The sequence below is a fragment of the Xyrauchen texanus genome, chromosome 18 (assembly GCF_025860055.1).
Source record: "Xyrauchen texanus isolate HMW12.3.18 chromosome 18, RBS_HiC_50CHRs, whole genome shotgun sequence".
Lineage (NCBI taxonomy): Eukaryota > Metazoa > Chordata > Actinopteri > Cypriniformes > Catostomidae > Xyrauchen > Xyrauchen texanus.
In genome coordinates, this window is record NC_068293.1 from 15002403 (window position 1) to 15026385 (window position 23983).

The 23983-nt window shown below is 35.1% G+C and overlaps 2 protein-coding genes across 4 annotated transcripts; both read right to left on the minus strand.

Moving 5' to 3' along the window:
- Window positions 1–32: 32 nt before the first annotated feature.
- On the minus strand, window positions 33–17335 carry LOC127659023 (uncharacterized). Of its 3 annotated transcripts, XM_052148636.1 has the most exons (6): window positions 16594–17335; window positions 11050–11487; window positions 5235–5291; window positions 4935–5146; window positions 4682–4841; window positions 1612–3600 (listed from the first exon to the last, which is right to left on the minus strand). In XM_052148636.1, exons 1-6 carry the CDS (start codon window positions 17108–17110, stop codon window positions 3497–3499), a joined length of 1488 nt encoding a protein of 495 aa, XP_052004596.1. In that variant the 5' UTR covers window positions 17111–17335; the 3' UTR covers window positions 1612–3496. The 3 variants fall into 3 exon arrangements, with proteins under 3 accessions (XP_052004597.1, XP_052004596.1, XP_052004598.1); XM_052148637.1 differs by lacking the exons at window positions 1612–3600; window positions 4682–4841; window positions 4935–5146; window positions 5235–5291 and adding an exon at window positions 33–1603; XM_052148638.1 differs by lacking the exons at window positions 1612–3600; window positions 4682–4841; window positions 4935–5146; window positions 5235–5291 and adding an exon at window positions 5330–7969.
- Window positions 17336–17707: 372 nt separating this feature from the next.
- LOC127659135 (uncharacterized) lies at window positions 17708–23813 on the minus strand. Its single transcript, XM_052148802.1, has 5 exons — window positions 23746–23813; window positions 23094–23429; window positions 21587–21783; window positions 20492–20530; window positions 17708–20377 (listed from the first exon to the last, which is right to left on the minus strand). The coding sequence occupies exons 1-5, from the start codon at window positions 23798–23800 to the stop codon at window positions 20255–20257; spliced, it is 750 nt and encodes a 249-aa protein (XP_052004762.1). The 5' UTR covers window positions 23801–23813; the 3' UTR covers window positions 17708–20254.
- Window positions 23814–23983: the final 170 nt, after the last annotated feature.

Sequence of the window (23983 nt, forward strand, 5' to 3'; positions counted from 1 at the left end):
AATGAAGCAGCACAAATTAATTTGGTTTTGTTGTTGCTTTAATGCAATGAAAGCTTGTAGCACACAATTAAACTCTCAATGCTGGTAATTGGACTACTCAGGAACATAGCATATCTCGCTTTGTTGATTTTAGGAACAATCCTATATTTTACGTTATATATATCCACCCACCACTGTATGTGAACAGTTGACGTTAATAGTTAATAACCATTAAACATCATAAAAACACTACATAGAATATTCAAATGATCAATTTATAACTGTAGGAAGCAAATGTTCTACCTAGTGTAAACGTTTGGAATTTATTATAAACCTACTCTAATGTAGAGCTTTGAAACATGATAATATAAATGCAATTGAAGATTATAAAACATTAACGTGTTTTAATACAATTACATAAAACAAGCAAGCTCAAGTTTGAAAGAAGCTAATATTTGTATTTTATACGTATCCTCAATGTGCCAAATCCTGTCATGAATCATGAAAGAATCTGTCACAATACCTTATTTGCACTCATTTTGAAAGTCACTTTGAAAAAAAAAAGAAAAAAAAAAAGGTACACGTGAACCAATATCAAAACTGCTACAACTCTTGGTAGTTTTCTTATTTGCTGAGACACCAATTATATTCATTTCTATTCTAAACGTTATATCAGCAAAATATTCCAACCCATTACACTTCAGCCACCAAAAAAAAATAAAAAATCAAAACACTAATTTCCCGAAACTATAAACAGCATTCGCTACCTTTCACACAAGTGACTGTTCAACCACATTTGCAAAACTCTACCAATCTTGTCAAAATCTAACACAACTCTGCACATACAGCACATTTTGCACGGCACAACATTCTCATTTAGAAAGTACTGCCATTCAATAGTAATCAACAAATGCATGGTTATAGCCAAAAATGTCATCTGTTAAAGAAAAATTATGACTCAATAATAAAGTGGTATTTCTTTGCCAAATATCAAACTTTATTGACCTTTACATTTGATCTTTTGAAACCCAATTACCTTTCTCCATTAATTCATGTCAGTTTCCCTAAATAAATACACTGCCCTTTTTTCACATGCAGTATTATTGGTAAATTGATTTAGTTCCAGAAGTTCTGTGCTGGGACAGAGCTGCAGAACCAGACTGCAGCAGACTGTCATTTATGCCATGTGTTTGCACTGACTGGGAAGGATTAGTGCCCAGTTGCAACAGCAGGTTGTATGTTCCAGTCCTTTTGAATCCATGCCCACCACGCTGCACTGTTGCCCCACCTCGCCTGCTGACAGGCATCATGCCACCACGCTGGGCAGGTATACCCTGAATGGGAGCGCCATTGAACTGTGCAGCCTGTGAGGCCATTAAACAGGCTTGCAATTTGCGTTTGGCACGCCAGCGGGCCACTCGAAGTCTGGTTTTCTCCCTTCGCTCCCTTACCAGGTCTGCTATCAGAGCCTGTGGTAGTGTTTGTTCCAGCTCATGCCGTCGGTTTGTGTTACGACGTTTCAGATCAGTCCGGCCACGTTTGTACTCTTCATACAGGTTCAGATCCTTACGCTTTGGACGTAACTGTTTTTGCACCCCTGCCATAGATATCTGAGATTCATCATCTAAATACGAGCAGACAGGAGAGAGATGAGATACATTCAAACAATGGCAGCATATATAAGTAGATAGTACCGGTAACTGTTAAAACACATTTTACAAATATTTTGTTTTTTATTTTATGCTCAAAGCGATTATAAAAATATTTGCATTATTTACTTAGGTTCATGTTTTTCTAAGATCCTTTAATTGTATAAGAACCTAAAACTGAATTTAAATTTTTGGAGTGAACTATCCCTTTAATTTGTTATTTCTGTGCCTCCAGTGTAACTAAATGGAATTGCAAAAAAGATTTTTAAACAGGTTTCCCAAACAAGCACGGCGTCTCTCTTTTTCTTTTTGTAATTCAAACAAATAGCCCTGCCCCAAACTCATGCCATTGGTTGAGCTAATGTTGCCATGTCTGGCTGATCTGGATAACCAGAGAATTGTCTTCTGGGAAATCAACAAATAAATGTCTTACAGTTGTCACTAGATATTAAGATGGTAAAGGAAAAAGTATTTAAAAATGGTTCAAATTAATACACACTTCAGCTTTAATGATATTAGGCGTCTCATGTTCATGAATGAATTTGTACTCATAATTACTCAATAATTTGCTTAGTCCGAAGGTGGCCACTCTCTAAACTACAATAATTTCAATATGATTTTGAGTAAGAGCTATATAAAGCAAATATATCTGACAAGCCTTGCCAGATAATACATTACATGAATCCAGAAATTGTGTCTGCTATCTTATAACCATGTCATAACACCCCCAAACAGGTTTTAATATACACTTTATGAGAAGTACACAACAGAATATAAGTCGGTGTGAACTAAAACAATATACAACAAACAATAGACAGCATTTACTTATAGAGACCATACTATAGTTGTGCCAAGTCATAGAGTGGCACAAAAGTTCACTGTGAAGCACCTCATATTAAACCCATGAAATAGCAGATCAGTTGTGATTCAGTGTGTACCGGTAATGGAGTTTCTACATGTGGGTAGCACAATGGTTTCCTGAAAATAGTTTTATTTGCTAACTGCCAATTTGTTTTTATCAGAAACTCCTGATAACTGCTGACCACAAGAATGTTCTTATCAATGTTTTTGGGTCTACATTATCAGTAGTTTGTCATACAATGTTCTAATCTTTTTGAAAAACAGAAGATTCGTAACTTTGCTTTACATACTTTTCTTGGCGTTCCTGGATTTTAGAAGACATTTTATACAACACAGAGTGTATCCAAAAGTTTTACCATCTCACAGTTAAACTGGAAACAGTAGGTTGACTTTCCTTAACCTTAAATTTGTCTGTACTTACCAAACTTCGAAAAACTGCCAAAAATGTCTGATAGGAGATGACGCATGTTAGTTAGTCACATTATGCCAATCCTTGCCCTGTGTCAGCTTAGCTGGCATGTTAAAACAGGCCTGCAGATGAATTTAACTGACAATTTCTTATATAGTTTAATATGCATTTTTTTTCTTTCTATTGTTTGAAAGATGACTGATGTGTCTACATGGTAACAACCTACTTTTTAAAGTCTAGATGTGCCTTTTCATGAGGCATTTGATTTATGTAGCTCATACCTGTATATCACCATTGTATTCCGATCCCTCCTGCTTGATGTCGTAAATGATTTTATTGAAATAGTGTCAATTACAAGTAGATAAATCTTTTAATAATATAAGAATAAAATTTACAATATTAATAATAAGTCCTAAATATGAGCCTATTAAACCATGCAATAACCAAACTGAATACTTAATCATTTCAACTTCTGAACAAGAAAACAATTAGATACAAAATGATTTATTTAACAGTGGATAAGGAGCATGCAATACAGTCATATTTTTGACAAACACATTTTAAAGAATAAGGCATAACTAACATTTTTTACAACTGACTAGGACGATGCCCTCCCTGGGGCCAAACGCAGGTAATCTTTTATACATTTCTCCGCCTCTGCTTCATTAGGAGCCAGAAGGACATTGTTCCTCAGAGCAGCAGCTGCATGTTGTAAAGACAGTAGATAATAGTTAAAAGATAAAGTAGTTTATAACAGACCAACACTCTTATTTCACTTATAATAAAAAGGCAATTAAATTATATTTAGTCTTCTAGTTTGCATATAAATCACTGGAACAAGGACATTTCTATCAAACAACAAAACCATTAAATAACAACAATACTGTCCCAACATGCAAATAAAAGTGTCATTCAAAAGTACTGTTTAATGTTGCCATTTTTAGTTAAGGGGTCATGACATGAGGAATACAATTGTCCTTGATCTTTTGGCATGTAAAGAGGTCATTGTACTATAAAAACATACTGTAAGTTGCAGAACTGAAAACTTCCTTACTAGAAAAATAGCATTTATTTAAAACAGGGTCTAGAAACGGTCCTTTTAGAATTTGTGGAACTTGTGACGTCAAAAGGACCAAATACATCTGCATTTAACTGTCTCCAGCAAGACATCAAAGCCATTCGTCGCTTTTATTGAAAGATGGGACAGTTAAAACAGTATTGGACTGAAAAAAATGTAAATAAACAATTTAATTCATGAATATTCCATATGTCATGACTGTTTGATAGTTTCTGATGCTGCGTGAACAGTTTAATATGTTCTAATAAAATATGTTAGATGAAATGTAGTTATATAAATGTTGTGGTCTTGTGGAGTTTGTACATTTTCTTCGGAATGCGTTTCAGATATGTCTGTATTGAGGGGCTGCACGATGTTAGCCAATCAGAACAGTGACCATTTACATTGACGTTTTAAAGGGCCAGAGAGCTTAAAACTGGGCGTTTCAGACAAAGGGCCAGAGACAGGGTGGGGAATTATTATATATTACTAAATTATAACTGTTTTGGTGCAAAAAAAACTATACTAATATCATAAGTAGTCCTCAGGGAATAAAATCTAATAAAGAGTAATTCATGACCCCTTAACTTTATCGCCCCCTTGAGTTCTGAGGTTTGTTACCACCACAGTAGTGTTCAAGTATGTTCTACCAGTCTCCGTGTTGGCCAAGCACCATTTAATTCTGAATTACTATTCAATGAATGTAGTACAACATTTTAGACATACCTATTATTAGTATCCCAATATTTGTTCTTCTTATACCTCGCTTGTCTCCCCTTCCACACCAGTTGAGCTGTTTAGCCACACTGGACGAAAAGACCTTGTTGCAAATTCTCCATATGGTTTTTTTCATAGTTTGTCCTCCACTAATAGACAATCTGTTCACCTATAACAACAGACAGATAAATATAAATAACTGATTAAAAAAAAAATTACACTGGCAATTGTAACTTCATTTATATTATTTAATAAGTCTTACCAATTTTTGCATCAAGCCTCTATCTATGAGTCTTCGTTCCAACCTGTCAAGATCCTCCATTGATGTGAGAGGCAAGACACATTCCCCTACTCCATCCTCCACCAGCATTGGGGGTGCAAATCTATTACCCAAAAAAGACTGAACCAATGCAGTAAGGTGGTTGATTTTCATATCCAGCTCTCCTTGCGACTCAAGAATAGCCCTCTCAACACCTGCAATACCACAGTTCATTTAGTTCAGACTGCAACCTGTAAAATGAACAAATTAAATTGTTTATTGTAATTAGGCAATTAAACTTACGTGTAAATTGATTTGTTTCAAAACGTTCTGGACTCAGCTGTCTCCCATCAATCATAGCTGTAAAACAAATACACAAATTAAAATGTGATGAATTTTAGAAGTGTAACACCATAAAGAATAAGGGATATCAACTGTTGATAACTTTCTATGAGAAAATAGTAAACGATAAAACTTCCTAGAATTTGGTGTCCCTCGTGAATTTTACTGTGGCATTTATTCAAACACTTCAACAAAATTCCATTACTTTTTTTCATGCCTTTTTGACATTTTCTGTTTCTCTTCCTACTGCATTTGCAAATACACAAAAGATTTAAAACAAAAAACTATACGCAAATGTATATTGAATATTGCACTCTATATATTGAAGAAATGGTTTCCCCAGTTTGTGTCAACCCTGTTACCATCACAACTACTGTATCTCTTATTTATATACTATAAATAGAAGTCATAAAAATCATCAAATTCATTTTTTCAGGAAGTGAACTCTGCAAGGACATTTCTACTTTATCTTATTGTTTTGCCCCTTAAACCCTGTAACCATGATTTTTAATAATAAACAACTAATTGAAAAGTGAATATCTGTAGAAATATCTGCATTAAACTTTCTTTCTAATAAGCACCCTGTATGTCCTGTATGTTATGACCTTGAGCAAAAGGCTAATTAAGTCTAACTGAACTGTCAACCCTGTTACCATTCTGAAGGCACATTTATATTCCAATACACAATCATTTAGCTTGAGATTGAGCACAATGCAATTTATTAACATTCTGTCTGGTTGAGACATTATCGGTTTAATTAAATGTAAAGTAAATAAATTAAAAACACCTTATAAATAAAAGGTAAATAGCCTGCATACGAGACTAGGTTGACATTATACATTTTAAGGATTAAGTAAAACAGCTAGACTCACCTGTTCATGCATGTCTCTTGTGATCCTCATCATGGAATGGCTTGAGATAAAGGCAATGCACTTAAAAAAAAAATCATACACGTCCTTGTAGGGGGAAAATAAATCTTCTAGTTTCTTACTCAATCAGTCAGATTCATGAATGTAAAATTTTGTACAGAAACTCCAAACTGCCTTCAAATATGGAGCTTTCAGAGTATTCAGTGTTCAGTTCTGGCTTATGGTTTGGTAAAAATTCTGCATCATGATGAAACCTCCAAGTTTTAGAAGAGTGAACAAAATCTTAATTTTTTTATGTTTAGTATGTTTAGAATATGTTTAGAATTTATAGACTAGAGAATGTAGTACACCACTGGATCAATCACATACATATATATAATGTAGTAGTATTTTTACACCTTTCTTATTAATGTGTGCATAAAAAACAACTACGTAACAGGGTTGAATGCAGTTTAACAGGGATAAAAATGATAACAGGGTTGAAGAGACTGCTTTTTTGTGAAACACATTAATCAGCTAAATAATTTATTTTGTTAAAAGATTTTTACATACAACTACTTTTCATACATACTAACTTGTAAAACATTTACATACATACAATACAAAGAATAAACAAATTGCATACTTCTGCACTATTCTACGCCATTTTATAGTGCAAATGTTGTGAGCAGTGTTCACGTAAAAAATGCAACAAAAAGAAGTGTACGAGTATCTAAAATAACACATTGCAGAATGTTGGACCCTTTATGTACTTTAGCGCTTGCAGCTTGCCCAATTTAGTGGAAGGGGTGGAGTGCAATATTACTGGCTGCAATATTGGCCTGACATTGTAATCAAAGGCGTGTGTTTGTTATTTGAGATACAAGTGTTGGACTAAAGGTTGCCTGACCAGGAACACATTGTGTGCTTGTGCAATGTCACTTCCATCAGCAAGAACGGCAAATGCTTCAGAGTAATAAAAAAACGTTAGTGCTGCATTTGAGACGATACTTCACTTTGAAAATCCATTCACTAGATGGCCAAGTGCATAGTGTAACTGCAGTGTATAGTGCGTCTTTTGGGACGCAACTATATTTATTTAGCATGGCCCACAAATACTGTCAAAATATAACATTGTTGGGGGAAAGAATATGTTCCAGCACATCCTTACAACCTGGCCATAAGAACATGCTTGGCCAGACTCTGCACTTGGGTATCATCGGAGGCAAAGATGATTCCTGAATTGTATTATCAAACACCATGTCCCACACATACTGTACTCTTCTGTACTACCCCTCTTTCATTTAAGTGTTTCAATACACAATATTTCAGCTTTAAAGTCCACAGCCGTTTCAGCATTGGCAAGTACTTTTATTGGATACCACCTGGTAGAGCCTCACTGTTGATGGACCCGCCGGTAGGTTCAATGGCATCCTTTAAAGGGCTTTATCAACCATCTCCCCAGACTATGCTGGTCTGTGTACGTGCCCTGACGAGTTCCCATGCACCTGGGATATCTGTATTCTGGCTTAACAGCATGTCTGTGTCCTTTTCAGGGTTGCAGCCACACCATAAGACTGGATTCGGGGTTGTTTGTTGGGGAGGCAATTATTTTAAAAATTGGTTCACTTTTCTTTTGCCGTTCTTTTGCATCTCTCCACTTCTTGCGCCTCCACCTTTGATCCTTCTCACCCAGGTCACCAATTCTCTTCTTTTTCCCTGTATCAATATCCCTTTTCCATCTCTCTCTCTCACTCCTGAGGTACTTTTCCCTGCGTACAGGATCAGCATTCCTTCTGGCCCTGTACTCTCTCTGTCTTTCAGCAGCTGTTTTTGCCATTACGGTGTCTGAAAAAAGGAATCCAATAGGAAGACTTGCTCAGCTTCTCCATGTTCGAAAAGAATAGATGCTTTTAAAACTTAGCATGACTTAATGAATAATATGTACAGTCACAAGCTATTTGCAATTTTGAGATTGAGTTGAATAATTATATATATACAACCACAGGGCCACTTATCAGTATTGATCCTGTTATGAATATAGATGTTATAATTTTTAATAACTTTAACCACGTAACGACCATTCAACCCTGTTATATTTAAAGTTTCAGAACCGAACGGTACAGGGTTGAAGTTTGGAGCGAAAATGGCATATAATGGCCTGATCTACCAAATATCATGGCACAACACCACACAATTCAATCAATATTTTTGTACTTTGTGCCAAGATAAAAAAAAGACCGCTCTGATTGTTCCACAAATCAGAGTATGTGGTTGGGAATATTGATTTGACAAAGCAAACATGGGCCAGGCAGTTCATGAATTCATGTGGACTACAGTACAATTTACAATTGGCATGAAAGCAATCCAGTCTAATTTGCTGAAAAAGAAACCACGATTGATGACTTATACTTTGCCTATTAAATTTGGATGCATTTCTCACTGCATTAAACTATAACAAGCAAATATAATGGTGTCTTCAGTCAGTGACTTCCATTCTTCGCATCTCTTGAAATGCATCCATGGCAGACATCCTCAAGAGCTGATGAGTGTGTTACATTTTGGTTGTAAAAACAAGGCAATACATTTTCAGTTTTTGCTGCCTTCTCCTCTCGAGTCGTTTCCTAGCTACACTGCTAAACAAGTGCTGCTAGTGCTCAAATGGTTGATGCAAATGTACAACAGTTAAGAACAATATAATACAATGTGAATGTAGCAGCAGAGATGGCATCAAATTCAGGTTCGGACCAAGCAATTAAACCAAAAGGGAAAAACAGCCAAAGAGAAACTTACCTCTATTTAAACCAAGAGGTAAGTTGATGTTGTCAAAAAGACTGGATGTCACTAGGGTTGCAACGGTATGAGATTATCACGGAACCTACGTAAAGTTAGATACTGTTTGGATGCATGGATATAAAGAGCTAGCTAAATCAATGCTAAAAATGCTTTAAAGGGTGACAGTAACTGATCAAGTTTTACGTACATTAAACTAGTTATCGTGCTAAACCATACTTTATCCTTAGTAAAGCTAGCTTTAATGTTATAGCCTCTGCTGACCCTGGCATGAGGAGACCAGAAGGCTCAGGAGATGAGTATTTGAGTCTGTAAAAAAAAAGCCAACAAACTGAAAAAATGAACCCAAAGTTTGTAATCTTGTTAAAATGGATTTCATAAAATTGGTATCGAAAAATGTATAGTTTAGGAGCCGTTATCAAGATATCAGTATTGATATAGTTTGTTTTTTTAACAATACCCAGCCCTACCTTTAGATTATTTAATATGAAAATATAACAGTTACTTTTACTCATGTAAAATCATGAAACAATTTTGTAAAGGTGATGTGTAATAATTAAATGTTTTAGCGCATAACACAGTGTTGCTCTTTTCCTCCTCAGTGCTGAAAGAAGAGCAGATCATTAGCGTGAGCTGGTTCCGTTTCACTCGTGCAAAAGTGCAGATGAGAAGCCTTCAGCTGATTGCGAGATTATCATTAATTCTCCTCGGCAGTCCTAAATAGGCTATCACTTGGACGGCTGCCAAAATGTGAGATCTCCCTGCTGTCCGCACGCAACCCAGTCCGAATTGAACTGCGACCCACTTTTGGGCGCGACCCACCAGTTGAGAAACACTGCTTTAACACACACACTTATGTCAGACCCCCTGTCTCTGACATTTTCTCTGCTGTGTGTGTGTGTGTGTGTGTGTGTGTGGTGCAAGTTGACGTGTCTGACAGGCAGTCCAGAAGGAAAGGAGATGCACACGTGCAGGTGAGATTCTCCGTCCGGTTGCATTTTGTTTTTACATGGTATGATAACCGTCATTTTTCATACTGGGGTATACCGTGAAACCGATATACCGCTGCAACCCTAGATGTCACTCTCTCAAATCTGATGTCACAAAGATCAACCCATTATTTTTGAAGTTTCATTTAAAGTTTCTTTAGCGTTACACATTTAACAAAGGTGAAAACAGAATATTTCGGTATCTTTTATTTTATGTAATCTGTAGTAAATCATGGAGACTCAAAAGGGCAACAAATCCTTGGTCATACTTCTCTCATGCCAACATGTATAATGTTTAAGTCTATATATGTATAATGTATAAGACTATAATATTAGTAATATACTCTTTATTGCCTTGCCAGATGTATTTATAATTGCATTCTATAACCAATTTTCTTTTTTAACTGAGGGACGAGTCAAAATTTCTGTGATAATCGACATTATGCCACAAACACCGTTGATAGCTTAATTTGCATTGAGCTCTATAGAACATTCAAAATGCCTGTTCATTTTAAGTTTAAAAAGACAACAACAAAAATAGACTACATGCTGTATACTCCGATGTCTTTTTGATTCCTGAACATATTGCAGATCAAAAACAAAGAGGAATCCACACAACATGTAATGAAATTATTAAACATTTGATCCAACGGTCATTTAATGCAGTGCTTTGGTCCAAGTTTCCGGTGTTTATTATTACTGTTTTAATGTGGAAATTGCCATTTGCCTATTTAACATTTTACTGTTTGGGACTTTCAAGAGTGAACTTAAATCAACATAAATTAAATGGTTGATATTTTACTGTATTGTAAAATATCACAAGACAGTAAACCAGTTTGTAAAAAGCGGTCTTTATTTTGTCACTCTGATTCCCTTGTTCAGCATTTTGTAGCGAAAATTATTTGAGGAAAAAAAACTAAAGATTTAATCTTAAAATGTTAATCAAATTGTTTTTTAAAAAAAATATATGATTTTATGCCACAATTATGACATCACATCACATCTTGGCACACGTATGTCTGTTATTTGGGACTAAGCACTAGAAAAGACATTAATGATGTCTACATGATCTTAATTACCCAAATAAACAGAGAAATTAAGTCAGTGATGTGAGCATTGTGTTAAAGACTTTGGGTGAATACTTACAGGAGGTCGGGTCCACATTGATGTAGGCTGGGATAGCAAGTTCTGCTGAAGTGCCTGAACTCTGAAGAGCTTGAAAGGATCCAGGTAGATCTAGTGAGCCCCCGAACTCTGGCACCACCAATGGCTGGTGAAGTTCAGGGTTGGAATAGTCAAATCTAGATGTGCTGGCTGCTTCTGAGTCTTCATCTTTAATACAGACAATTTCAACCTCTGCTTCCTCCTGTTTGATCTTAAGTGATGCTTCTCCAAAGTCCACTGTTTGGGTGGTTGTAGTTTGGGTTGGGTCAAAGGTCATCATGGGTGCTGAGAGGACACTGGTGTCTGGCATTTCTGTTGGCACAGCCACTGCAGGGATCAGAGGGTTTTGTCCCCAAATTGGGTCACTGGTCTCACACAGTAGGCCTTGATTGTCCACCAGATGACGGCTTGAATTATCAACTATGAAAACAACAACAAAAAATGCCTTTCTGTTGAAAAACATTGGTGACAATCATTTTATTTCCAGTTTTCAAATATTTTAGTGAATTGAGAAAATATTGTGTAAAAGTGCCATTTAAATGTATTATGCAGTACATTTTCTTGTCTATATCATATGTTGTATGTTGTAGTAACTTCTAAAATATACTTTCTCTAATCACAATGTTTCAAACAAAGCTTGTTTATTGTAATATTGTTTTAATTCTAATTAATTTGTAGGTTTTGTATGTACTCAATATCACTTGTCATCCTGTTAGTCTTTTATAAAATCCTTTTCACTAACAAAAAAGCCAGGGCCCAGTTGCAGAAAACCCCTTAAGCTAGGAAAACCCTTCATGGTTGGGATGGTGTTCTTCGGTTAACAAGCCTCACCCTTTTTCCTACAAAACATAATGATGGTCATTATGGCCAAACAGTTCAATTTTTGTTCCATTAGACCAGAGGACATTTCTCCAAAAAGTAAGATCTTTGTCCCCATGCGTCTTTTTTATGGCTGTTTTGGAGCAATGGTTTCTTCTTTGATTAGAAGCCTTTCAGGTTATGTTGATATAGGGCTCATTTTACTGTGGATATAGATACTTGTCTACCTGTTTCCTCCAGCATCTTCACATGGTCCTTTGCTGTTGTTCTGATATTGATTTGCACTTTTCACACCAAACTATGTTCATCTCTAGGAAATAGAATGCGTCTCCTTCCTGAGCAGTATGATGGCTGCATGGTCCCATGATGTATATACTTGCAAACTATTGTTTGTACAGATAAACATGGTACCTTCAGGCATTTGGAAATTGCTCTCAAGGATGAACCAGACTTGTGGAGGTCCACAGTCTTTTTTATAAGGTCTTGGCTGATTTCTTTTGATTTTCCCATGAGGTCAAGCAAAGTGACACGGAATTTGAATGTAGGCCTTAAAATACATCCACAGGTACACCTCCAGTTCAGTACACCTCCTATCAGAAGCTAATTGGCTAATTGTCTAAAGGCTTGACTTAATTTTCTGGAATTTTCCAAGCTGCTTAAAGGCACAGTTAACTTGGTGTATGTAAACTTGTAACCCACTGAAATTGTGAAAAAGTGAAACAATCTGTCTGTAAACAATTGTTGGAAAATGTACTCGTCAATGTAGATGTCCTAAACGACTTGCCAAAACTATTGTTTGCTAAAAAAAAAATCTGTGGAGTGGTTCAAAAATTTGTTTTAATGAATTCAACCTATGTGTATGCAAACTTCTGACTGTATGAGTACTTATGGTAACAAGCCAAAATAGTAGTGTATTGAGAAAATGCATTTCTGATTCATAAATAAAATGGAATAAAATATTGTATCATCAAAAGCAAAGTACACATGTTGAGAATAGTGTTGTCACGGTACAGAAATTTTGCAGTCGGTACGATACCAGTGAAATTTCACGCTTCTCGATACCAATTTTGGTAACACAGCATAAATATGCTAATATGACAATGTGCTATTGAACACACCAGTTTAGCCTATTTAAAAAGTTACTTTTCAATGTAAATAATAAATTAAAAGAAATCCATATTTCCTTCAAGTTTTTCTCAATCAAGGATGCATTGCTTAAGTGTTAAGTAGTGCCCTACTGAAATTATTATTTACCAAATCACGTTTCCCTTTTTATTTTGTCGCTGGTCTTTGAGTCTGACCAATGAAATGTAGGACACCGTTTTGGAGTGTTTGTTTTTGTGTTTTAGATTACTGGTGTTTGAGTATGTAGTAATTTTTAAAAGTTATGTTTTAAGTTGTATTAATGTGAAGCACTGGTTAACTCTGTTGATTTAAATGCTTTATAAATAAAGATAAGTTGAGATGAAAGCACAAATGCTGTGATTTATTTATAGAAATATATAGTTTACATGTGCTGCGTGATTCACAGAAGATTAGTGCTCTGCTCAGCCATCTGATACAACGTGAATGATTCTCAATGTCTGTGGAGTTTACAGAGTATGAGCGGTCAGATTTATGCATTTATTCAAAGTACGCATCTCTTCCACGCTAAGATTGCAGCCTTTAGCGGTTTAATAAAGCACACTAGGACATGTCACAATTTTTATTTGATTAATTGTCCATTTCATTGTATGGAGTAACAGAGCATGTGCTGAAAATTAGCATTTTAAAACGGTCACGTGTCAATCGTACTACACGCTGATACCGGATTGAGTTGGTACTCAATACTACCGGTACTGCAGAAACACTGGAATCATTACATAATTTTATTTTAATATCGACTTGGTACCAAAGTAATGGTACTTTTGACAACACTAGTTGAGAATTTGGTACACATTTATTTTGGTGGATCAGTATTATCAGTATTAACTGACAGACAAAGAGACTGACTGACAGATAGACTGATGGACAGAAGAGACAGACAGCAGCATAAGGTGGACAGAGGAGAGAGAGAGACGCAAAAAATGGAGAGAGGAGATATAGAGATGGAAGCAGAAGGAGAGAGAGATGGCAACAGCAGAAAATGGAGAGAGAGGAGAGAGAGAGCCGCAAAAAATGGAGAGAGGAGATATAGAGATGGAAGCAGAAGGAGAGAGAGATGGCAACAGCAGAAAATGGAGAGAGAGGAGAGAGAGAGCGGCAAAAGATGGAGAGAGGGGAGAGAGAGAGCGGCAAAAGATGGAGAGAGGGGAGAGAGAGAGCGGCAAAAGATGGAGAGAGGAGAGAGACAGCAACAGGTGATGATGATGATGGAGAGAGCAAGGTAGGGACGTAATTAGATTATTATAATTAATTATAATTATACTATTATAATTTAATTATAGATTAAGGTGTAGTTCTGTTTTTACACAACCTCTGCTTTGGCAATATTGTATTGTTTACATCCATGCCAAAAAAGCTCCTTTGAATTTGACTGTATATGAAAAATGTGTAGGCAATGTTTCCACGGGTCTTAAAAAGGCCTTAAAAAGGTCAAGTCTTTAATTCATAAGGTCATGGCATTAAATGTTGTATGAGGTATTGTTTTCTTGTTGCGTGACCAGACGTCCCGTTTTGAAGAGATATGTCCCAGTGTCCTGACAATTCTCTAAACATTGTAATTATGTCCTGGTTTCAGTTGGAAGGCTCACTGATTTTTTTTCTACTTACATTTGATATACTCGTTTTCCTTCTCGCTATTGACTTTGGTATAATTTGCAGAGAAGAGAAGCAATTTCGAAGCGTTGCAACGTTGATTTGACGATACTTTCATTCTAGTCTTTCTGAAAATCTACTGAAATGTATCTGGATACCATTTCAATGATGTCATACACTTATATGTTCAGATGTGGGGGTTGTATTTAGAATGTTTTATTACAATGTTGTGAATTTTTGAGAAGTCATTTCATAATTACACATGCAATATGATATCATATGGATAGGATAGGGTACATGGAATTTGTACATTTAAAAAAAAGCTAAAATTGTGGTTAAATCGTGAAAAAACAAAATCTAAAATAAAATATTTATAAATTTTCACAAACTATATAGCCTATACATTTAAGTGCATAAGTTTGCATAACCCTTTTGTTTTTATAATTTTTAGGGCTGGCCCCAAACAAAGATATTCCTAGTCGACTAGTAGTCCTTCATTTAAGCCATTAGTCGACTAGTCGCACGTTTATTATATTAATTTAACTACTTAAATATATACCGGGGGGTGGGGGAGGGCATCGGAAAATGGTATGAGTTCCAGGACTGAGACAGAATATTATATGTAACATTGCTAACATATAAAATATAAATTAAGTGCTCAAGCGCATGCATAAAGCTTGCCAAAAGATAGAGCAGAGAGACAGCACCAGATTATGGAAAGGAGAACAAGGTAGTGACTATATATGAAAACTGTGTAGGAGTAACTGAAAATGTAATGTTTCAAAAACTTAATGTTAACATTAAATACAGTTTTTTTCCTGGAATCATCTGATGTAGCGAGGTGAACAGGGCAAAGACTGTATGGAAAATAGTGTGTATGACTGACTTAGATGTTCATATTAGAGTAAACGAATGTTACACCAAAATACATTGTTTTACTGTTTAATGATAAATTGGGAAATTAGCCATTTTTGAGGTACACGGTGAAACTTCCGATGAACAACACACGTACTTTGTTTCAAATGCGATTACGTCACACATGCATACGGCTGCTCACTGGAAGCACGATTTAGAGTTTAAAAAAAAGTACTTAAATTTTGATCTTTTTTTTTTAACACCAAAAGTGAACATCTAACAAAGATTTTCTAGTTGTGCTGACATAAACTGACCAGGAGTTGATTTGTGATGCAAAATATGCCTATAAATTATGAAAATCCAACACATTTTTACAGTTTTTGAAGAAGCTAAAACATACAAGGTTTGTTTTATTATTATTCAAATAAAATTATTAATTTGTGTATTTTAAATTATTTTTATAAACTTTTAATCATTACTTCATTCACATACTTCAAATGTTATTGCACAGCTTTGATTTATTAATTTGTAAGAGTAGGTTACAATATCAAATAATGAAAGTTTTTCAAACTTTTCACTGGTTGTATACTGTATGCAAGGCATGAATAGCTGTAATTCCTATAATTGATGAGTACCACCAGAGAGCACCCTACCAAGAAACTAGCATAGACAAATTATTATTTGCACTAATTGTAAACAGCAATGGCCACACAGCCTGGAAATATGTATGCTAGCACCTGTCAAAACTATGAAAAAAGAAAAAATCATAATTATGTGAATTTGACAGATAAATGCTAAGATATTGGTACTAGAAATGTTGCCGTAATTGTATTAATTCTTATTAATTTGCACTGTCTTAGAATTTCATTAAAGATATTTATTAATTTATGTGTGTGATTGATGCATATATGAATGTTTAAAAAAAAAAACATCTTTCATTTTGTAATTATGAAGCAGTTATGACTGATAATAAAGAGTTATTTATTTATGATGGGTGAGTTTGTTTAGGTGTACCTGTAGGTAGGGGGGGCTCCTCATCCAGAGTGCTGTACATTGCATTCAAGGTATGTTAATCAGTATGCTTTTTTTTGTCATCAAACTTGAGATTTTTCATACCTTTATGGACTGATGATCCTTGAATCTCTTCAATGTGCAGATCAGCAAGCTGATGTTCAGTTCTTAATGGCTCTTGGCCTATATTTTGAGCTTTGAACGTGTGCATCTGCTGTCTTGCCCATGAGGGTCCAGCAACAGGGGCAGGTTCCTTGACTCTTGGTCTGGGACAGGGGTTTGGGGATTTTGCACACATCGATATAGTGCTTGTTGGCCCTCTGCAATGCAATGCCATTTCTTCATCTCCCTCCGGAATTCTATGACTATTAGGGTCTTTAGCAGCCAGGACGCTGATGTACTTGCGCATGGTTTTCATCTGGCAGCGGTGCGTCTCCAAAATCTTCCTGATGTTTTCGTTCTCCTTTTCTTTTGCGGTCATCTCGTGTTTGATCTCCTCGAATTTGAGCCCGACCACTCGGATCATCTCTCCTAAAACGGTCTCCACCGCGGCGTTCACGGCTTTCTCTATGACGGCGCCCATCTGGCCCCGCATCAGGGAGATGGTCAAATTCACATCCATGATGATGATGATGATGATGATGATGATGATGGGCGCTCGCGTCTCAAACAGGCTGATCGGCGAGTTGACTGACCGGAATCTGATCAGCTTCTGAGTCGATGACAACAGTGCAATTTAAAGAGTTTAGAGTGATCGGTCGGTATTCGAATATATTTGTGCAAAAGTACGTTTGCAAGACAATGCCCAGGCTCAATCCGCCATGAGCAATGCAACGACAACACACACAGAGACGGACGAAGCAGGAATCGCATCCGGTTCACATGGAGCGTTAACCCCATGTGGGAAGCAAGCATGCTTGAGTGCTGCTGTGCTACTTTTAACACACAAATTATGTAGTTGCTAAATAAATAAAACGTTCACAAAAGTATGGGGTGAGGGCAGATACATTTGTGTGTCTTGTAAACTTAAATCAGCGCTATAATAGAACAATGTTATTATTTGTTTTGTTTTTATTTTGGGAGCCTACCATGGTAATCAATGTTAGAGATTAAAAAATTACTAAAATAAAAATTATTTTACAACGGGATATGTGAGTACTTTACAAGCAGATTAAAGCTGCATGATTAATTTATTGATTTGGAATTCAAAATTAGGACAAATACAAACACTTGATATTATTCATGTGGAGCTTGATTGTTGAACGTGTCATGATAATAACATTATTCCAAAATGAAGATTAGTGAATGTAAAATAGAAATTGTGATTGTATGGTTTATGTAGAAAATTGGGATCTGACACACTTGTGTTGTGACCTCACACATTTGTACTTGTAGGCAGTTGTTATGCTTTCATTATGATTTATTTCCAGCTATAGATGAAGCAAATTGCTATTTCTTAGAAAGATCAAACTATTCTTGTTATAACCTCATGACCTGAAAGGTAGGGGAGACAGGGTTTGTTTGGCACAGAGTTCATTTCTGGTAATTCTGGTATGTTTACAAAAGAAACATCTAAATGTTCACGTTCTTAATCTACACTGATTGAGTCTGTCAGGGCATCTGAATTTTAAAATCTGTGATTGTGAAGACAACTTTTCATTGTATCTATGTCAAAACAAAAAATAAACTCATCTGCTGAAAATGTTAGAAATAATACCAAAAAAATTTTTTTTTTCAGTTAACAGTGGTAAGTATCAGCTATGTTTTGATATAACATCTGTAAGAGTGTGATAAGCTATGCTAGCTGGCTTATATATTTCATCAAAAGAGTGTGAGTGGTGTTGGTTGGCACATTAATTTTGGGTGGGTTATCACACTGTGTATAAAAAAAAGAATTATTCATAACCTTCACACAATATTTACCAATTTGATACCTCTAAGTACACACATATATAACATAAAAAATGTATAATAATACATTATTATTATTATTTGGCCTAGTACACATATGGTTCAACTGCAGCAAATTATACAATTAGTTCCTTTGATTGAAATGTTTTACATTTACAGTATATAAAACAAGTTTACTGTATTTAAGTAAAGATTTATCTATTTATACAAGTTTATATTTAGAAAAACTGTTCATATTAATTTCAAACTACATTTGTATTTATTAATCATAATTATATTTATAAAATACTATATTAATTACGTAAACATAACTCATATTAATGATAGAAGACAAACATGCGTTGTTCTGGTGTCCTGGTTTATAATAAACTGTTGTTTGTTTTTCTGTGTGCTGCCTGTGCCAATGAACCCCAATATGTGGTTGGTTGGCACAGATGCACAACATGACTTTGACCCTTAATTAACAAAAGGCAGTAAATATTCGATGACATTGAATGGGTTTGTTGTAACCTAAGACCTTAAGCTTTCATTTGCACATACTTGGGGTACCTTTATCATTCGTTCCACCAGAGCCATTCAACAAAGTATGAAATGTGTGCCAACCAAACCCTGGTCTCCCATTCATATCCTGAGTTTATCTGTAAATCTCTGGAACAAATTCTAATTAGTCAGTTTAAGAACAAATACATGTAGTCTCAGTATATTTAATAACAAAGCAGTTCAAATACACAACGCTTCTGATAAACATTATCTTTGGAGAAAAAAAATATAACTATTCCACTACAGTTACAATTTATATAATTGGTAATCAGAATATAGTATTTTGATTGCTGAAGAGATTACTTTGCATTTTATTGTCATTTGTTTCATTTAATATTTATTCCTTTCAGATGGAAAATATTTATACATATAAATGATTCGATCCAAAGTGCATTTGAACAGCGGTGAAACACTTTCTTATGATGTGTTACATTCATACGAGCAGACAGAGAAGTAAGTTTGAAGTTTGGAGCAGAAGAAATAAAAATAAACCTTGTGTAAATTGTCAGCTTTACACTAAACTAAAATGCTAATTTAATAGTTAATCAAGAAAATTCATGTTACAGTAGATAATAATTTCTTTATTTTCTTGGAAGATCTTTGATATTAGGGCAAAAATCATATTCTTGATGATAATTTTTTGTATTGTTTTCCTGTAAAAAATATTCAAAATCCTTAAAACAAGATCAATTTGATTGATCTTGTTTTAGAAACAACATTAAATAATATATTTAGGTTTTTTAGAGAATGTATTTTTAACATGTGTATTTTGTCTTACTGTACTGGCAGAGTTTTTATAGTCAAAACAAATGAATAAAATCTACTAGTGCTGAAGTAATCCAAAGTATTTAAAATACGTTACTGATCTTGAGTAATCTAATGAAATATGTTACAAATTAAATTTTACAGCATGTATTCTGTAATCTGTAGTGGAATACATTTCAAATGTAACCCTCCGAACCCTGATTAATGGTCAATTGAATACATAAAAATAATGTTGAAAAATGCCCAAGATAGAAACATTATGAAATGATGCATTATATACTTTCAGCTTTGCATAGCTATAATGACTGAATATAATAATTAGCACGAGGCTCTACAAATATATTTGTACAGAGATGGTACAGCAATATGCAGATGTTCTGGCATTAAGGCACGTATTACTATTTTGTCTGGCAATTAAGTACAGTATAAGGCAATAATTTTGTCCTGTGATTTTCTTTAGTGTAATTGAACTATATCTCATCCAGCTGTGGGAGTCTCAGGAAAAGTGTATGCTCTGATTTGCCAACGTGATCATGCCAATGGAGATATGCTATTTGCGATTTGCAATCGGATGAGAGTTGTGGTTCATATCTCTGATGGATCTTCCCTGTTTCTGCACCTCACGCATGTCCATGTATTCTGTGTTGTCTACATCATGCCGTTTAACTCCTCTCTGGAATACAGTAAAAGCAATTGTATGTTAAGTATTTCATACATTATTTTTTTCTTCATAATCATCTTCAGAATATTCAGCCAATGCTAAAAGATTGGGAATATGGGTTCTTACCTGCACTGGCACAAATGTCAATGTGTCAGGTGAATCAAGCTTTGTGACATAAAAATAAATAAACACCAAAATAAATGTAAGTATGAAGCATAAAATTATGATTTATGTATTTGTATCATGATTTGAGTGACAAATATTTGATTCCTATGTTTCTATCTGTTTTCAGCCAGCCTACAAAAGTTTACAAAAATGTACATAACAGCAGCCTATAGATAGGGTACAATGGGGCAAAAGGCTCCATTGATTTAATTTTCTCACAAAACACTTAATAGCAACAAATCTACCATAGCACTTTCCTAAACACCTGTTTGACACTATACTGCAAGATTTTCCTGATCCATGAAATCTTTGCATCTAAAGTTTGATTCTGAGGCAAGGTATTTTTTTTTTTTTATGTTTTTTTTTTTTTTTTGTAGATAATGAAAATCATTGAAATTTAACTATTGAATCAAACATTTTCCATTAAATGTTCAATAAGTGTTTGGATTGTATTTGGGGTAAAAAGCCCCTGTTGTAGGGGCTAAAGACCTGTATTAAACACAGTTGTTTTTTTTTAAGTGGGGTGAATAGATTTGTTATTAAAATTTTTAAAACTGGGCTCACATTGAGACATGGAAGTGTTTATTTTGAGAAAGCATCATCTTAATTTATTACTCAAAAAAGTTATTTGCATTAATGTGCCCTATAACTATTGACCCGGTTTTCTACATGATATCACTTTAAACCCCTTTATGGGCCTTTTACCCCATGTGTTGTAAATGGCTCCCATACCACTTTTACTTTTTTTACACTGAATTTGAATTGAAACAGCCTTCCGTTATTATTTCTTTTCACAAATGATGTTGCTCTATCAATATTCAATAAATAATAAAAAAATTTTTCTTGATACATTTTGTGACCAGAAAGAAATAAAAATTTCTGAAAGGGGTGCCTTTAGCCCATTGTACCCTATATATTTAGGTTATGTTTTTTTGCAGGTAACACTGCGTTTGTTAATAACAAGATAATAATGTATAACATGATGCTAATTAGTTGAGATATTAATAATAAATGTCAAATAAAATTATAAAAAAAAAGTAAATAAATAAGAATTACCCTCAATCTGATGTAGATGCAGGTAAGAATAATGCTATAGAGAGAGAGCAGTCCCACCACCACACTCAGTCCCAAGATCACAATATTATAGGTGTTTTCAGGTGAGGTAATGTTCGGAGATGTGTAATTCATCAGTTCAGCTGAATACCTAATGCTTGAACAGTTGCTCCTTGGCGGAGGAAAAGGAATATTGACTCCTTAGAAATAACCAAAAAATAAAAACATTTATATAATGGTTATTGTTTTATATTGTACATCAATCTACAACCGTACAATTTTTAAATGGCTACAAAAAATACATATCTAAAGGTAGCCTATTCCAGAATTCCTTGCTAAATACTTTCATTTCTAGGTATATCAAAATGATTTAAGCTATTCAAGGCCATTTAAATCCATTCTCCAGAGTTTAGACTTTTCCCACATTTTGGATGTCTCCCAAGAGTGACGATTTCTCAGGGCCTGCAAACATCTGCTGGCCTAACATGCCTAATAAATAAATATTTTTTTCTCATTCTCATTGACTTTTTTACACATGTATTTTCAATCATTTTCCACTCCTAATTAATCTACAACCGAATAGCAAAAAACTAAAAAATTTATCCAATCAGAATGTATTCCTTGATGCTTACAAGCAAAGTGTGACAACTGTTTCACAAATCGTATGCCCAAAGGTGTTTTTTTTTTTGTTTGTTTGTTTTTTTACAGTAACTGCTAAGAAACAGGAATAATTAGGCCTGTATATTTTCAGCAAACTGCTGATTTGGACACTTTTTTTAAGGTGCTGGAATGCAGGGGGGCATTGTAGCTCGGTGAGTATTGACGCTGACTACCACCCCTGGAGTCGTGAATCCAGGGGTGTGCTGAGTGACTCCGGCCAGGTCTCCTAAGCAATCGAATTGGCCCGGTTGCTACGGGGAGAGTACAGTCGCATGGGGAAACCTCTTCGTGGTCGCAATTAAGGGTTAAGGATTCACAATGAGCCACATGATAAAATGTGTGGATTGACGGTCTCAGAAACGGAGGCAACTGAGGCTTGTCCTCCATCACCCAGATTGAGGTGAGTAACTGCACCACCATGAGGACCTACTAAGTAGTGGGAATTGGGAATTCCACATTTGGAGAAAATGGGATTAAAAAAAAAAGGTGCTTGTAGATGCCATGTAGCCTGTGTTTTTTTTTTTTCATCTTCTTTTTTTTTCTTGACTATTTAAATGTTTTGTAGACTAAGAATTTGTAATTAAATTTTTAGCATCAGATAAAACAACTGCTTCTGTTTCTAAATAGATTCAGCAGTTGTTTTAGTATTGTTGTTTCATTTGAAAATGTATAAGCACGGTGTACTTTCATTTTAATCAGACTATTTTGAACCATTCTTTATCACTGTAACCCATTAACAATGGGACAGGAGTACATGGAACAGCAGAGCCGGAATGTAAAAATTATCTTTCTGTACATAACACACAAAACATTTCATTTCTAATCCCCCAAGACCATTTTGCAAACTCACCTGGGAAAAGCTTTGTTTTATTTCCTTCACTTGTTCTTATTGGATATGGTAATATTATGGTTATCTCACATGAAAACAGTTGATCTATGTGCCTGGCCTCCAGCTTCTTTAAGGTAAACTTGAATGTGTTGTTTTCATGATCCCAATCACACATTTTATCTTCTTTTTGTTCTTTTTTTTTGTAAACCTCACAAATAATTTCATTGTTCATTTTCAGCTTAGCACCCCATTCCGTGCCTGGTCCATCGTACTTGCATATGACAGATACTGACCCATCTTCATTCAGCGTGTGATTGAGAGGTTCACTCACGGCAAGTTTATTATCTGAACAACAAACTGAGGTAAAACAAGAAACTCCATTTAGAAAACAGATATTTATAGTTCAAATATATTACTGTATATTATGTGAGACAACAAATGAGGGTGAGTAAATAATGAGAAAACTGTCCTTTTGGGATGAAATATCCTTTAAATAGCCGATTAAAAGGAAACCTCATTCCAACACCACACCATTCCAACACCACACCACACTTGATACTTAAATGGTCTAATCTGGTCTAAATTGTTTTGCCCAACAATGGTTGGCATGGCATGCACGCAGAAGAGTAACTGGAAACAACATGAGAAAGGATAAAGGTCTTTAGACTCTTACCATTCTGAAGTATTAGAGAAACGAAGAGGGTGAGCAGAGTAAACCTGTCAGTCATGTTAACATTTCCTCGTCCGTTTGACATGATGATGGCATAAGCTCTTCAGTTTGTTTTTGGTGGAGAGAGAAAACACAGGAAGTGTGTGGGGTGCTAAGTGATCAATATCACCCACAGACATCATATTTGTCTCTCAGTCTGGTGTGAGAATTTGTGATAGTAGCAAACAGCAGCATTTAACAT

Coding starts and splice junctions, on each gene's coding strand:
- LOC127659135 (XM_052148802.1), bottom strand. CDS start 23,800: ATGACTGACAGGTTTACTCTGCTCACCCTCTTCGTTTCTCTAATACTT. Junction 23,430..23,745: donor TTCTCTAATACTTCAGAATG/GTAAGAGTCTAA, acceptor GTTTTACCTCAG/TTTGTTGTTCAGATAATAAA. Junction 20,378..20,491: donor TGACATTTGTGCCAGTGCAG/GTAAGAACCCAT, acceptor ACTGTATTCCAG/AGAGGAGTTAAACGGCATGA.
- LOC127659023 (XM_052148636.1), bottom strand. CDS start 17,110: ATGGATGTGAATTTGACCATCTCCCTGATGCGGGGCCAGATGGGCGCC. Junction 11,488..16,593: donor AGGATCATCAGTCCATAAAG/GTATGAAAAATC, acceptor TTGTTTTCATAG/TTGATAATTCAAGCCGTCAT. Junction 5,292..11,049: donor CAATGTGGACCCGACCTCCT/GTAAGTATTCAC, acceptor TTTGTTTTACAG/CTATGATTGATGGGAGACAG.